The sequence below is a fragment of the Triturus cristatus genome, chromosome 3_2 (assembly GCF_964204655.1).
Source record: "Triturus cristatus chromosome 3_2, aTriCri1.1, whole genome shotgun sequence".
NCBI lineage: Eukaryota > Metazoa > Chordata > Amphibia > Caudata > Salamandridae > Triturus > Triturus cristatus.
Genome location: NC_140584.1, coordinates 839,928,277 through 839,945,020, shown reverse-complemented (window position 1 = coordinate 839,945,020; position 16,744 = coordinate 839,928,277). Strand labels below are relative to the sequence as shown.

At 43.4% G+C, this 16,744-nt stretch overlaps 1 protein-coding gene across 4 annotated transcripts in view; it reads left to right on the top strand.

The window, feature by feature from the left end:
- Positions 1-16,744, top strand: part of SMG6 (SMG6 nonsense mediated mRNA decay factor) — a 1,079,424-nt gene that overhangs the window by 500,047 nt on the left and 562,633 nt on the right. For 2 of the 4 annotated variants that reach the window (XM_085649085.1, XM_085649086.1), the window contains exon 11: positions 1,229-1,255. The exons of the other annotated variants lie outside the window; for them this stretch is intronic. In XM_085649085.1, coding sequence (XP_085505211.1) covers positions 1,229-1,255 — 27 coding nt within the window. The remainder of the gene's footprint in view (positions 1-1,228; positions 1,256-16,744) is intronic. 4 annotated transcript variants of the gene reach the window in all.

Genomic DNA, 16,744 nt, shown 5'->3' with positions numbered 1-16,744 from the left:
GCCCGCTGCGCCCGCCCGCTGCGCGGACGTGCGGAGCAGATGTTTTTATCCATTGGTGAGTGAGGAGGGTAGGAGGGACGATGGACTGCACCGTCTCCCTTCCCTTCCCAAGATGGCGGCTCCGGTGGGTGGGGGGGGAGTGCCCAGCGTCACTCACAGCTGAGCTGCGCTGTCCTGTTTGACTGCTGCCTGGAGGGAAGTAATCTCACCCCAGGTAAGAACAAAGATAAAAACGGGCTATTTAAGATATATACAATTTTTTAAAATGGATCAGTTCTTACAATTTTTAGATGCTGAAGGCAGCGTTCGTAGTGGCAAAAGTATCTGTGCAGTTCTTCTCAATTAAAATAACACAGAAAGATAGCAGCGCAAGCGAGCGCTAAGAGCCCCGGCTTTCCGCCTCAAGGCGAGTGATTAGCACAATATAACAAGCAATGCCGGTTTGTAAGTTGGGCGTCTCTTAAGTACTATGGGAGGGCGGGAGGGACGATGGACTGCACCGTCTCCCTTCCCTTCCCAAGATGGCGGCTCCGGTGGGTGGGGGGGGGGAGTGCCCAGCGTCACTCACAGCTGAGCTGCGCTGTCCTGTTTGACTGCTGCCTGGAGGGAAGTAATCTCACCCCAGGTAAGAACAAGACACTGTGTTTCGCTCTAATTAGAGCTCTTCAGAGAGGTATAGCTTTGACTGGTGGAGGATCAGTGGGCTCGGTGGCTCGCAGACAATTGAGGGAAGGAGTGAGAAAGCATTCGGAATTAGTAATGCTTTGGTCCAGGTGATTCAAGGATCCAACAGCAAAAGGGGACGGCCCCCCTGTCTTGGGAACATCCCGAATAAATCAAGGGAAAAATGGAGATCGTAAAGAACTCCGTAGTTCTCCAGGGAAAGATCTAAAGAGATCACTGCAATGCAGTGGGCACTGCAATGTTGATATTGTTACAAAAATGTATGGCCTTCAATGCTGGTCTGAAGAAATATTGACTTGTTTCAGTGTGATTAAATAACACTGGAACAGCAAATTTGCTGTGCTTTGTTTTTTGTATTTGAACTTTATTTGAATTTTTTCTCTGTTTGACACTATTGATGATATAATACTGGGACCACCCCAATATATACTATGCTGTCGTGGGTGGCTTGCAGTGCCTCAGTGTGACAATATTGTGTGAACTTGTTGTATGTATTAAGAAATGTACAGCTCAAATAAACAATTGTTTTCTTTTACACAAGCAGCAGATGGTTGCGCAATTGCAACAAAAAGTACGTATACTTTTTTTTCCTCACATTGTCTGTGTTGATTTTCTTGTTTCTTCAATAATCGCAACAACCACACAGTTACAACTGTGTTACTTTCAAATTAGCCTGTATGTAGTACTCAGAGGTTTTGGAACTCAAGGGTGTCTATCTGAGCATCTCTCTTGAAAATCAAAATTGTAGATTGTACTCTTCATCCTCATTGTAGTTATTGCTATACATTTTACTTAAATGTACCCAGTTAGAATGCCTGGTGTACTGACAGTTGTTTCCTGAAAGACTCTTAAGTCACGTCTTACCCGAATAGAGCTTCCAAATTACTATTAGATGCGAACGATAAAGTTGTAATAAAGGCAGTTTTTAGCTTTTGTCGTGAACTTGTATATGCTGGTTATGTTTTGTAAAGTGATTTAGTTGTTACCTCTGGGAGGTTTATATGGTTTATTCAAACTAATATTAAGCAACTATTTTAAAATTATTGCACATTTGATTCAAGCACACAGTTCTGAAGTGTCTCCTATACGTTTTTTTTGGTTCTTCTTTCGGTGTTTATAAGTTTTAAGATGCTGATGTGCATAGGCCTCATCCGACTGTTTCGAGTGGGGCAAGAATGCATGTTCTGTGCTTATTGGAGTGGGTTTATGACCAGTGTATTTAATGCCTTCATCCTACCCACAAGGCTTTGCGCTGTTATATATGTAAGGCTTTTTTCCTTCTAAGATTCTGAAAGACAGGGAGAGGAGGTTGATGCTATGTCTGTTGGAGAGTAATAAGAAATACCCTCCTTCTTAGGGGGATGACATCTTGTCAGGGAATGGTTCTGGGCAAAGTTTCTCCTCCAAGCACTTCTACGAAAGCAGCACAAAAAAGAAGCCATGTAGAGTTTCCTGAGTGGATTTAATTAATACAGTGCCTGTAGCTGCCTCCTCACAGGAATCAGCCTTTACAATGCAGGCATTAAAACGCTGAGCCTTTACCATGCATCATTTATCATGCAAATTTTTACCACGCATATACCTTTACCATGCATGCGTTTGCCTCACAAGGTAAGTACACTTAAGGTAAGAATGTGTGTATATTCACTTGAAAAAACACACGTTTCACGGATGTTATAGTTAGGCTGACATTTCACTCGTACAAACCCAGAGAAATTCAGCTGTTATAGTTAGCTGAGCTAACTACAACTCGCGACCCCGCAATGCACTGCTGATGACGTCAAATATTACATCATTTATGACATCTCAAATGACATCACTGGTAACATCACTGGTGACATCATCCAGTGACTGGGTGTTTTTTTTAAAGTTTAAGAATGTTATTTATGTATATATGTGTGTGTGTGTGTGTATATATATGTATATATGTATATATATATATATATATATATATATATATATATATATATTCATAGAAAAAACCATAGGTTTCAGGGGTGTTATAGTTAGCTGCCCATTTCACTCGTACAAAACCATAGAAATTCCTCCGTTATAGTTAGTTCTGCTAACTATAACTCACGCGCCCGCAATGCACTGCTGATATCACATATTGCATCATCCATGACATGGTCAGTGACATCACTGATGACATCTCAAATGACATCACTGATGACCACTGATGACATCATCCAGTGAATGTGGTTTAGTTTGAAATTTAAATATGTATTATATATGTACCAATCTGTATTGAAGATTGAGTGGATATATAACTGTCTGGATGGAGGATTTAGTAGCTGTCTGTTTAAGTGAGTAATTAAAAGTGTCTCACTTAATACATGGATTAGTAACTAAACTATGTGAATGTGTGCAGCACTGTCTCTGTTGTTGTATAACATGCTGCATCAGTTGGTCACTAACTACATGAGTGTGTATATTAGTTATTGATTAGTTGGGTGAGTATTTGTATGAGACACTGAGTTTGTGTGTGGTTGGATGGGGTGTGTGTAACTCTATGCATAGATGTGTGAATGGTTGATTGACTAGGTGTATTGGTTTAAGAGTGCATGTGGAAACAGTTGTTTGGGTGACTGAGTGTATTTATTTGTTTGTTGGTGAGCGAATATATGTTTTAGTTGAACATCTTCAACAAAGTAAAAAAATAAAAGGCATTGTATGTGAGAGTTGGTGTATATAAATAAGTATATGTAAGTGTCAGTGATTGTGAGAGTAACTATATGAATGAGTGTATAATTGTAATGGTGATTTTTTAACATATTAACTATGAGTTACTATGTGTTTGAATAAATGAGGTGTTGTTGGATAATTGTGTAAGTTTGTAAATGTAAGTGTGATTAATTTTTTTCATGAGTGAGCAGGATGACTGCATAACCGACTAAGATGACTGCTGATGTGTCAATGTCTATATATGTGTATAAGTGCATTTGATAGTTTTCTATTAATTAGTGACTGCATGTATAAATGATTCTGTTGTTGAATGGGTAGTTGTGTGTGTAGACTTAGGAATCAGTGAGTGGGTATGTAGTAACTGGTATTGGTGTGTGAATGGTTTCAAATATGGTACTCTGTATTTTACAGTGAGTGATGAAAGGTTAGTATATGATGAAGTTTATCAGATTGTCACGTGGAGGATGTCATTAGTGATGTCATTTGAGATGTCATCAGTGATGTCACTGGCCATGTCATGAATGATGCAATATGTGACATCATCAGCAGGGCATTGCGGGCGCGCGAGTTACAGTTAGCAGAACTAACTATAACGGAGGAATTTCTATGGTTTTGTACGAGTGAAATGGCAAGCTAACTATAACACCCCTGAAACCTATGTTTTTTCAGTGAATTTCTAAGGTCTTTTAAATGCTAATTTCTAACTATAACGTCTCAGAAACCTATGTTTTTTTTCAGTCAATTTCAAAGGTTTTTAAATGCTAATTTTTAAGTGTGATAGTAGTTTTTCCCATTTTTTTGTACTGATTTTCGACAGTTTTTTAACTGTTTATTTATAAATATTTTATTCATTAAATAACATATATTTTTCAGAATTTTTTTTTAAAAAAAATTCAAACTGGAATATTGATTAATTTTCTTGTTTTAATTTTTTATTTTAATATATTTATATTATTTTCTTTAAAAAAAACCATTTATTTTTCTGAGCCGCGCACACAAAGCGTACAAATCACGGTAGGTGCGCACATTCTAGCCGCCATTTTAGAAAAGTCGTGAAGGATCCGCGTAGGGTGTGCGACGACTGCGTGTTTTTCAGTTGCATCATATACATTCAATATTATGTGATGTATGCGATTGGTATGCGACCAGTCCGCGACTCCTTCTCCCGCGCATTCGCGACACATGCGCATTATGGTACGAGATGCTTACGCGGTTGCGGGTCCCGCGTGACGTCATATACGTGCTTGGGTGCGCAACTCCCGCAAAAAAAAGTTCCAAAATGATATGTATGTGTCTTTAATATATATATATTAGGGCAAGAGATTATCTAAAATATTCATAAAAATAATATGTTTGTACTTATAATAAACTTATATTATTTTTAAATATATTTTCGCGAAGTCTGGTGCGTGCATCGTGAGTGCAGAGAACCAGGTCAGTAGAGCTGCTGTAGAGCCAGAGAAACCAGGTCAGCAGAACTGTTGTAGAGCCAGAGAACCAGGTCAGCAGAGCTGCTCTAGAGCCAGAGACCCAGCTCAGCAGAGCTGCTATAGAGGCCGAGAAACCAGGTCAGCAGAGCTGCTGTAGAGCCAGAGAAACCAGGTCAGCAGATCTGCTTTAGAGGGAGAGAACCAGGTCAGCAGAACTGCTTTAGAGCCACAGAACCAGGTCAGCAGAGCTGCTCTAGAGCCAGATAACCAGGTCAGCAGAGCTGCTCTAGAAGCAGAGAACCAGGTCAGCAGAACTGCTTTAGAGCCAGAGAACCAGGTTAGCAGAACTGCTTTAGAGCCAGAGAACCAGATCAGCAGAGCTGCTTTAGAGCCAGAGAACCAGGTCTGCAGAGCTGTTCTAGAACCAGAGAACCAGGTCAGCAGAGCTGCTTTAGAGCCAGAGAACAAGGTCAGCAGAGCTGCTCTAGAGGCAGACAACCAGGATAGCAGAGCTGCTTTAGAGGGAGAGAACCAGGTCAGCAGAGCTGCTCTAGAGCTAGAGAAACCAGGTCAGCAGAGCTGCTTTAGAGGGAGAGAACCAGGTCAACAGAGCTGCTTTAGAGCCAGAGAACCAGGTCAGCAGAGCTGCTCTAGAGCCATAGAACCAGGTCAGCAGAGCTGCTCTAGAGGCAGAGAACCAGGTCAGTAGTCAGCAGAGCTGCGATAGAGGGTAAGAACCGGGTCAGCAGAGCTGCTCTAGAGCCAGAGAACCAGGTCAGCAGAGCTGCTGTAGAGCCATAGAAACCATGTCAGTAGAGCTGCTTTAGAGCGTGAGAACCAGGTCAGCAGAGCTCTTTAGAGGGGGAGGACCAGGTCAGCAGAGCTGCTCTAGAGACCGAGAACCAGGTCAGCAGAGTTGCTTTAGAGCCAGCGAACCAGGTCAGCAGAGCTGCTTTAGAGCCATAGAACCAGGTCAGCAGAGCTGCTTTAGAGCCAGAGAACCAGGTCAGCAGAGCTGCTCTAGAGGCAGACAACCAGGTCAGCAGAGCTGCTTTAGAGGGAGAGAACCAGGTCAGCAGAGCTGCTCTAGAGCCAGAGAAACCAGGTCAGCAGAGCTGCTTTAGAGGCAGAGAACCAGGTCAGTAGAGCTGATTTAGAGCCATAGAACCAGGTCAGTAGAGCTGCTCTAGAGGCAGAGAACCAGGTCAGTAGAGCTGATTTAGACGGAGAGAACCAGGTCAGTAGAGCTGATTTAGAGGGAGAGAACCAGGTCAGCAGAGCTGCTCTAGAGCTAGAGAAACCAGGTCAGCAGAGCTGCTTTAGAGGGAGAGAACCAGGTCAACAGAGCTGCTTTAGAGCCAGAGAACCAGGTCAGCAGAGCTGCTCTAGAGCCATAGAACCAGGTCAGCAGAGCTGCTCTAGAGGCAGAGAACCAGGTCAGTAGTCAGCAGAGCTGCGATAGAGGGTAAGAACCGGGTCAGCAGAGCTGCTCTAGAGCCAGAGAACCAGGTCAGCAGAGCTGCTGTAGAGCCATAGAAACCATGTCAGTAGAGCTGCTTTAGAGCGTGAGAACCAGGTCAGCAGAGCTCTTTAGAGGGGGAGGACCAGGTCAGCAGAGCTGCTCTAGAGACCGAGAACCAGGTCAGCAGAGTTGCTTTAGAGCCAGCGAACCAGGTCAGCAGAGCTGCTTTAGAGCCATAGAACCAGGTCAGCAGAGCTGCTTTAGAGCCAGAGAACCAGGTCAGCAGAGCTGCTCTAGAGGCAGACAACCAGGTCAGCAGAGCTGCTTTAGAGGGAGAGAACCAGGTCAGCAGAGCTGCTCTAGAGCCAGAGAAACCAGGTCAGCAGAGCTGCTTTAGAGGGAGAGAACCAGGTCAACAGAGCTGCTTTAGAGCCAGTGAACCAGGTCAGAAGAGCTGCTCTAAAGCCAGAGAACCAGGTCAGCAGAGCTGCTTTAGAGCCATAGAACCAGGTCAGCAGAGCTGCTCTAGAGGCAGAGAACCAGGTCAGTAGAGCTGATTTAGAGCCATAGAACCAGGTCAGTAGAGCTGCTCTAGAGGCAGAGAACCAGGTCAGTAGAGCTGATTTAGACGGAGAGAACCAGGTCAGTAGAGCTGATTTAGAGGGAGAGAACCAGGTCAGTAGAGCTGCTTTAGAGCCAGAGAACCAGGTCAGCAGAGCTGCGATAGAGGGTAAGAACCGGGTCAGCAGAGCTGCTCTAGAGCCAGAGAACCAGGTCAGCAGAGCTGCTATAGAGCCATAGAAACCATGTCAGTAGAGCTGCTTTAGAGCGCGAGAACCAGGTCAGCAGAACTGCTTTTGAGCCAAGGGACCAGGTCAGCAGAGCTGCTCTAGAGCCAGAGAACCAGGTCAGCAGAACTGCTTTAGAGCTATAGCACCGGGTCAGCAGAACTGCTTTAGAGCCAGAGAAACCAGGTCAGCAAAGCTGCTTTAGAACTATAGAACCAGGTCAGCAGAGCTCTTTAGAGCCAGAGAACCAGGTCAGCAGAGCTGCTCTAGAGCCAGAGAACCAGGTCAGCAGACCTGCTGTAGAGCCAGAGAACCAGGTCAGCAAAGCTGCTCTAGAGGGAGAGAAGCAGGCCAACAGAGCTGCTTTAGAGCCACAGAACCAAGTCAGCAGAGCTGCTCTAGAGCCTAAGAACTAGGTCAGCAGAGCTGCTCTAGAGCCTAAGAACCAGGTCAGCAGAGCTGCTCTAGAGCCTAAGAACCAGGTCAGCAAAGCTGCTCTAGAGCCAGAGAACCATGCCAGCAGAACTGCTTTAGAGCCATAGAACCGGGTCAGCAGAGCTGCTTAAAAGCCAGAGAACCAGGTCAGCAGAGCTGCTCTAGAGCCAGAGAACCAGGTCAGCAGACCTGCTGTAGAGCCAGAGAAACCAGATCAGCATTTAGAGGGAGAGAAACAGTTCAGCAGAGCTGCTTTAGCTGACACTGACTGCCTGACTGACACTGACTAACTGAAACTGACTGACTGACACTGACTGATTGACACTGACTGACTGAAACTGACTGACACTGACCGACTACTCTCTACTACTCTCTAATACTCACTCTCTACTACTCTACTACTCTCTAGTACTCACTCTCTACTACTCTCTGCTACTCACTCTCTACTAATCACTCTCTACTTTTCTGTCTCTACTACTCACTCTCTACTACTCTACTACTAACTCTCTACTACTAACTCTCTACTACTCACTCTCTACTACTCACTCTCTACTACTCTACTATTCACTCTCTACTACTCACTCTACTACTCACTGTCTACTATTCTCTATTACTCTCTCTACTACTCACTCTCTACTATTCTCTACTACACACTCTACTACACACTCTCTACTACTTGCTCTCTACTACTCGCTCTCTACTACTCTCTAGTACTCACTCTACTATTCACTCTCTACTACTCACTCTACTACTCTACTACTCACTCGCTATGACTCCACTACTCTCTACTACTCACTCTCTAATACTCTACTGCTCTCTCTACTACTCACTCTCTACTACTCTCTCTCTACTACTCACTCTACTACTCTCTACTACTCACTCTCTACTACTCTCGCTCTACTACTCTCTACTGCTCACTCTCCACTGCTCACTCTCTACTACTCACTCTCAACTACTCTCTACTAATCACTATACTACTCACTCTCTACTACCCTACTACTCTCTATTACTCTCTCTACTTCTCACTCTCTACTACTCACTCTCTACTACTCTCTACTACACACTCTCTACTACTCGCTCTCTACTACTCTCTAGTACTCACTCTACTATTCACTCTCTACTACTCACTCTACTACTCTACTACTCACTCTCTACAACTCTCTACTACTCTCTACTACTCACTCTCTACTACTCACTCTACTACTCTCTACTACTCTCTCTACTACTCACACTCTACTACTCAGACTCTACTACTCTACTACTCTCTACTACTCACCCTCTACTATTCTCTACTACTCACTCTACTACTCTCTACCACTCACTCTCTACTACTCACTCTCTACTACTCACTCTACTACTCTCTACTACTCACTCTCTACTACTCTCGCTCTACTACTCTCTACTGCTCACTCTCCACTGCTCACTCTACTACTCACTCTCAACTACTCTCTACTAATCACTATACTACTCACTCTCTACTACTCTACTACTCTCTATTACTCTCTCTACTTCTCACTCTCTACTACTCACTCTCTACTACTCTCTACTACACACTCTCTACTACTCGCTCTCTACTACTCTCTAGTACTCACTCTACTATTCACTCTCTACTACTCACTCTACTACTCTACTACTCACTCGCTATGACTCCACTACTCTCTACTACTCACTCTCTAATACTCTACTGCTCTCTCTCTACTACTCACTCTCTACTACTCACTCTCTACTACTTACTCTCTACAACTCTCTACTACTCTCTACTACTCACTCTACTACTCTCTACTGCTCACACTCTACTACTCAGACTCTACTACTCTCTACTACTCACCCTCTACTATTCTCTACTACTCACTCTACTACTGTACTACTCTCTACCACTCACTCTCTACGACTCACTCTCTACTACTCTCTCTACTACTCTCTACTACTCACTCTCTACTACTCTCGCTCTACTACTCTCTACTGCTCACTCTCCACTACTCACTCTCTACTACTCACTCTCAACTACTCTCTACTAATCACTATACTACTCACTCTCTACTACTCTACTACTCTATTACTCTCTCTACTTCTCACTCTCTACTACTCACTCTCTACTACTCACTCTCTACTACACACTCTCTACTACACACTCTCTACTACTCACTCTCTACTACTCACTCTACTACTCTCTAGTACTCACTCTACTACTCACTCTACTACTCTACTACTCACTCGCTATGACTCCACTACCCTCTACTACTCACTCTCTAATACTCTACTGCTCTCTCTCTACTACTCACGCTCTACTACTCTCTACTACTCTCTCTCTACTACTCACTCTCAACTACTTACTCTAATACTCTCTCTACTACTCTCTCTCTACTACTCTCTCTACTACTCTATACTACTCACTCTCTACTACTCACTCTCTACTACTCACTCTCTACTACTCACTCTACTACTCACTCTCTACTACTCACTCTCTATTACTCACTCTCTACTACTCACTCTCTACTCTCTATTACTCACTCTCTAACTCTCTCTACCTCTCTCTCTACTACTCTCTACCTCTCTACCCCTTTACCTCTACACCTCTACCTCTACACCTCTACCTCTCTCTACACGCACATATATATATATATATTCACTGAAAAAACCATAGGTTTCACACATGTTATAGTTAGCGGAAATTTTACTGATAAAAAACCAATGAAATTGCCCCGTTATAGTTAGTGCTGGCAACTATAACTCACGCGACCGCAATCCTCTGCTGATGCTAATACTGTATTTAGACACTTATTTGCCCATGTCTTCTTCCATACATTTTTAGCTATACATATATTACAAATATTTTTTTTTATAAAGACACATATGTCATCAGCAGAAGATTGCGGTCGCTTGAGTTATAGTTGCCAGCACTAACTATAACGGGGCAATTTCATTGGTTTTTTATCAGTAAAATTTCCGCTAACTATAACATGTGTGAAACCTATGGTTTTTTCAGTGAATTTGCAAGGTTTTTTAAATGCTAATTCCTAACTATAACGTGTGTGAAACCTATGGTTTTTTCAGTGAATTTGTACGTTTTTTTAAATGCTAAGTTACTTTACGCCATTCGAGGCGTGCGCGCCCACTTAACGCAGTGCGTTCCGTGCACGGTTTTTATCAACTTTAATAAGCCCTGTACATTTGGTGGCCTTCGGCCACCAAAAGCACAGGGGGTGGGGTCAATGTGGATAGTGTTTTTTTTATTTCGATTTTATAATTTCATGTTACCAAAATATAGTTTTTTTTAATGAGGTAATAAGCCCTGTACATTTGGTGGCCTACGGCAACCAAAAGCACAGGGGGTGGGGTAAGTGTGGATAGTGTTTTTTTTATTTCTATTTTTTACCGTACGCTTACGGTAAGCGTACGGTAAGCGTACTGGGCGAAATTGCCGAAAAAAAAATAAAACCGTTTTTGCTCTTGGGGGATGTTTGGGGACTCCCTCAACATGACTATGTGGGACGGAGTTGTAAAAACAGCCCCGTAACATGTTTTTGGGCATCATGTTTGATAAATAACACTCAGTGCGAGAGACAAAATGGCGGACGCCGCTTCCTGGTTTCGGCCGATTCGAATGTTTACTAAGATCTAAGAGCCAATCAGAATCGCGCTCGCGCACGCCACCGTACGCGTACGGTAAGCGTACCGTAAGCGGGCTCAGATATATATATTGATTTAAAGGCTATTTTCTCAGAATCTACTGAACAGATTTACACCAAACCTACAAAAGGCACTTCCTTGACATAGGGACTACCTCTCTGCCAAATTTCTAGTAATTCTGTTCAGCCGTTCGGGCTGTAGCTCTGTCTAAAGGTCCTATGGAAAAATGCATGGGAAAAACGCGTTTTGGGACCCCCCTTTTATCTCAGCCCCCGCTTGACGAATCCCCCCGAGACTTTCAGGGTAGGAGCGGAGCGTAGCGCCCCACCTATTTTGAGAAATTCGCGAGGATTCATCGACCGGCGCCAAAGTTATTCAAAATAGAATGTTGCGGATTTCCTATGGAAAAGGGGTCCTAACTATAACTACCTACTGGCGACCGCCAGTAGGTAATATATATGCGCATATAAATGCATATGCATTTATATATATGTATGTGTGTGTGTATATATATATGTACATACATATATAAACATATATATAATCTGCATATATATGCATGTTATGTACATGAAAGTTTGAAAAACACTAATACAAGCAAAGCTAAAAAGCCACCTTATTACAAACAGAATTGCTTTAACTTAAACGAGGGCGAGACCTATTGCATTTTCAATGCTTGTTTACTTTGGTTCCATCAAGAAGGCATTCAGATGTGTCACACATTTGCCATAAATTCTGAATGGTAGCACTCTAGTTGCTCATTAGATCACTGTAGTAAAGCTACTGCTCACCAGGGAAGTCTGCTGCTGGTATTCAAAGTGCATGTTTCAGTCTGCATGTCAGAATTCTTTAATGAAATGGAAGAGGATTTGAGAAGTCACTCAAAATGTGCCCTAATTTTTCTTTCTGCAGCACTAATCATTATTTCTATGGCAAAATGAACCCCCTCATTTTGTTCCTTTGCAAATTAAATGTTTCAAGTGTTACCACTTTATTCCAATCAAGATGGCTTCAGGTGTGTCATACTTTTGTCATAAGGTAGACTGTTAGCGCTCTAGTTGTTCTTTAGAACACTCTGAGACATTCTGTCATTGGGCTATACTTGGGCTACATCTGGGTGATATTGGTGCTACATTTGGGCTCTTTTGTCTCCGGTGGCAATCTTGGGAGACTTATTTGTTATGAAGTTTCCTAATTTCCTAATTTACTACAGTCTCCTCAGTAGGAAATACTTTCAGGTTTTTTACTTTGATTCCATCAAGAAGGCATTCAGATGTGTCTCATATTTGCCATATATTCAGAATGTTAGCACTCTAGTTGCTTATTAGATCACTGTAGTAAAGCTACTGCTCACCAGGGAAGTCTGCTGCTGGTATTGAAAGTGCATGTTTCAGTCTGCATGTCAGAATTTTTTAATGAAATAGAAGAGGATTTGAGAAGTCACTCAAAATGTGCCCTAATTTTTCTTTCTGCAGCACTAATCATAATTTCTATGGCAACATGAACCCCCTCAATGTGTTCCTTTTAAATTAAACTACTCACTCTCTACTACTCTCTACTACTCACTCTCTGCTACTCACTCTCTACTACTCACTCTCTACAACTCACTCTCTACTACTCACTCTCTACTACTCACTCTCTACTACTCACTCTCCACTTCTCACTCTCCACTACTCACTCTACTACTACTCACTCTACTACACCCTCGCTACTACTCTCTTTACTTCTCACTCGCTACTACTCTCTCCACTACTCACTCTCCACTACTCACTCTCCACTACTCACTCTCCACTACTCACTCTCTTCTTGCTCTCTACTACTCACTCTCTACTACTCCCTACTACTCACTCTCTACTACTCCCTACTACTCACTCTACTACTCACTCCCTACTACTCTCTACTGCTCACTCGCTACTACTCTCTCTCTACTACTCTCTCTCTACCCACTCTACTACTCACTCTCTACTACTCTCTACTACTCACTCTCTACTACTCACTCTCTACTACTCTTTCTCTACTACTCACTCTCTAATACTCACTCTACTACTCTCTACTACTCACTCTGCTACACTCTCTACTACTCACTCTCTACTCTCTATTACTCACTCTACCTCTCTACCTTTCTTCCTCTCTCTACTACTCTCTACCTCTCCCTTTCTCTACCTCTCTCTACACGCACACATATGCACATATATATATGCATATATATATGCATATGCATTTATACATATGTATGTGTAGATATATATATATATATATATACATACATATATATAATCTGCATATCTATATAAATAGAAATATAAAATCATGCATACATATACATATACAGATATGCATATATATGCATGTTATGTACATGAAAGTTTGAAAAACACTAATACAAGCAACGCTAAAAAGCCACATTATTACAAACAGAATTGCTTTAACTTAAACGAGGGTGAGACCTATTGCATTTTCAATGCTTGTTTACTTTGGTTCCATCAAGAAGGCATTCAGATGTGTCACACATTTGCCATAAATTCTGAATGGTAGCACTCTAGTTGCTCATTAGATCACTGTAGTAAAGCTACTGCTCACCAGAGAAGTCTGCTGCTGGTATTCAAATTGCATGTTTCAGTCTGCATGTCAGAATTTTTTAATGAAATAGAAGAGGATTTGAGAAGTCACTCAAAATGTGCCCTAATTTTTCTTTCTGCAGCACTAATCATACTTTCTATGGCAAAATGAACCCCCTCATGTTGTTCCTTTCTAAATTAAATGTTTTGAGACTTACCACTTTCTTCCAATCAAGATGGCTTCAGGTGTGCCATACATAGGACTGTTAGCGCTCTAGTTGTTCTTTGGAACACTCTGGGAAGCTGCAGCAGAACCCAACGGAATCAACTGACAGTCTGTGCCCTTGTTGGATGTACATGTTTTACTGAGAATGTCAGACTTCATTCTCACATGACTGAGAAAGATAATGTGAATTTACAGAAAATATGCTCTCAGTTTAGCTTATAGATCACCTTCCAAACCTCTGTGGGAAAAGCATGAGAAAATAGTTTGCTGTCAAACATGATTCATGATATCCCAGCAGAAGGCTTTTTCACATGGTAAAATCACCTTAGAACATACCACAATTCCTAAAATGAGTATGGTACCATCAACAAATGATTTATAATGTAACTAAAGTCTTAAAACCTTCTATTAACTGCAATGCTTTTTAATGAGGTGCTATCATGTATATTGGTACCAAGATGGCTGCCAACACTTCTTGGATGAAGTGCTGACAGCCAATCAGATCTCACGATGGGAGATGTGGTTAGGCTCCTCCCAGATATATATGTGATTGTACTAGTGAACGGATTTACATCATTTAGGCAAAAGGCACGACTCTGAACCAAGGTCTACCTTTCTGCCAAATTTGGTGTAATTCCGTTCAGCAGTTCAGGCTGTAGCTGCGACTAAAGGTCCCTATGGAGAATTGCATGGGGAAAACACGTTTTGGGACCCCCTTTTTTCTCTGGTTTTGTAAGAGTGAAATGTCAGCCTAACTATAACGTCCCTGAAACCTGTGGGTTTTTCAGTGAATGTCCAAGGTTTTTTAAATGCCAATTACTAACTATAACGTCCCTGAAACCTCTGTTTCTTTCAGTAAATTTCTAAGGTTTTTAAATGCTAATTTCTAACTACGCCTACATAGGTAGGACGTGCAGAAAGAGGAAGAAAGGCGCAGAAAGAAGCAAGAGAAGTGCAGAAAGAGGAAGAAAGGTGCAGAAAGAAGCAAGAGAAGTGCAGAAAGAACCAACAGAGGTGAAAAAAGAGCCCTACTTCGACTGTATCTTGCCACAGACTCATAAAAGTACCCTAATCACTAATCCTTCTTAAACCTCAGTTTTCTCTTGAAGGTTCACTATTCATCGACTGTTAGGTCTACCAAATGTAAAACAGCAATCCTAAGCATATCGCTGTTGTAAGTCTCACCAAGTTTTTGAAGGTATGCATGCGTGTCTATGCTTTTACCTAGTGACATGTTAAATAAAAATAAACATACAAATACTTGAATACCCGTGTTTCAAACAGCATTCTCTGTCCATTTGTGCACAAGAAGGTGTATGTATTTCTTTCTGCTCATAATACAGGCACATGGGAATTCAATATTATATGATGACAAGCGCAGTGCGCGAGCAAGATGGCGGTCGTGATCTGAAATCACTCTGCCACTCACCCACAATTATCCGAGAATTACAGAGCGTGCCAATCGTGATGAGGCCTCTGTGGGACTGAGCCTGTGCCTCCATCCCACGCCGCTGTCTGACGGCATGTGGCGCTGGCAGAAACGAGCTGACTATCGAGGACGGAGGTTAACTGCTTGGGGCCCTGACGAAGAGCGACATCGCATGGGCGCCAGACGACCAGAAGGCAGAGGCCGATAAGCTAAGTGCCCAGTACAGCGGTGAGATAAGCGGAGCATGGAAGGTTGGGGCAGCCGGCTAACTTGCGGCGGCCCCGTGCCGTATGTGCGGGCCACTCCTGGACTGGGCCGGAGCCCTGCGCTGCTGGCGGGGGGATCTCCCTTGCCTCGCCTGAGACAATAGCCGTGAGGATTGGGTAGGGTACAGAGGGGCCTGGCAGTGGTGGCGCTCCGGAGCGCGTTGCACTCTCAGCATAGGCCCAGAGTGGAAGCTGACAAGGCCCTGAATATACCGGCCCAAGTGGGAGAAGTGATTATCGTCATAGCGCTTCTGACACGCGACCCTAGTGACGAAAGCGGGTTTGGGCCTCACGGGGGAGAAGTGATGGGCCCAGAGCTGCAGGAATTGGCTTTTTAGGGGCCCTGCCTCCTGTTTGCCTGAGTGACCGTCAGGGATGTATAGGAGGTCATGGGGCATAAATTCTGAGCCAACAGGACCAGGCCCCTGCGGCTGAAACAGTGAAAATGCACCTCCTCACGGGCATTAAAGAGACATCAATTGACAGCAGGGAGCTCAGCATCACATGTGCAGTCCAGGCAGCACTGTTGGAGTCACTGAGAACCACACTGCAGCAAGGCCCTATCATATAACAGGCAAGCACGTGTAGTGAACGTCTCAAGAGGCTGCTCATCGCACCACATACCTGGAGACTGGGCTGCAAAAAACGGTGCATATAACCCCCACACTGCTGTAGAGCCTTGTGCGAGATGCTGAGAGCGTTGGGTTCCTTGTTTTCCGCCCTCTCGTTTCCTGGGACCGAGATTTACTTCCTCCCTGATTGGTGTTTTGGGGTCTGTTTGGATCTATATCTCCTCCATCTTGACTTTGTTTTTGCCGGCCTGACCTTTGCTAGCACGACGATCGCTGACCTGTTCAAGACGCCTATTTCCCTTTTTCGTCAGCGATGATCCATCCGAGACATCCTCTTTGGCCCCCCTCTTCCGTAGCTCTCCACAGCCAAGGTGCCCCAGCGTGGTGTTCGGGGTCGTCTTCGAACTCCATGGATTCTTGGTACTTGTCCGGTCTGGTTGAACATTGACTTTGTTGGTCTCATGATGTTTTTACTATAGTCGTTGCCGGTGCGCTTGACTTGTCCTTTGCCTAGTTACGGGCTCAGTTCCCCTTCCCCTCCTCCCTATTTGTGTTCTCATGACTTGCTCTTGTATCCCT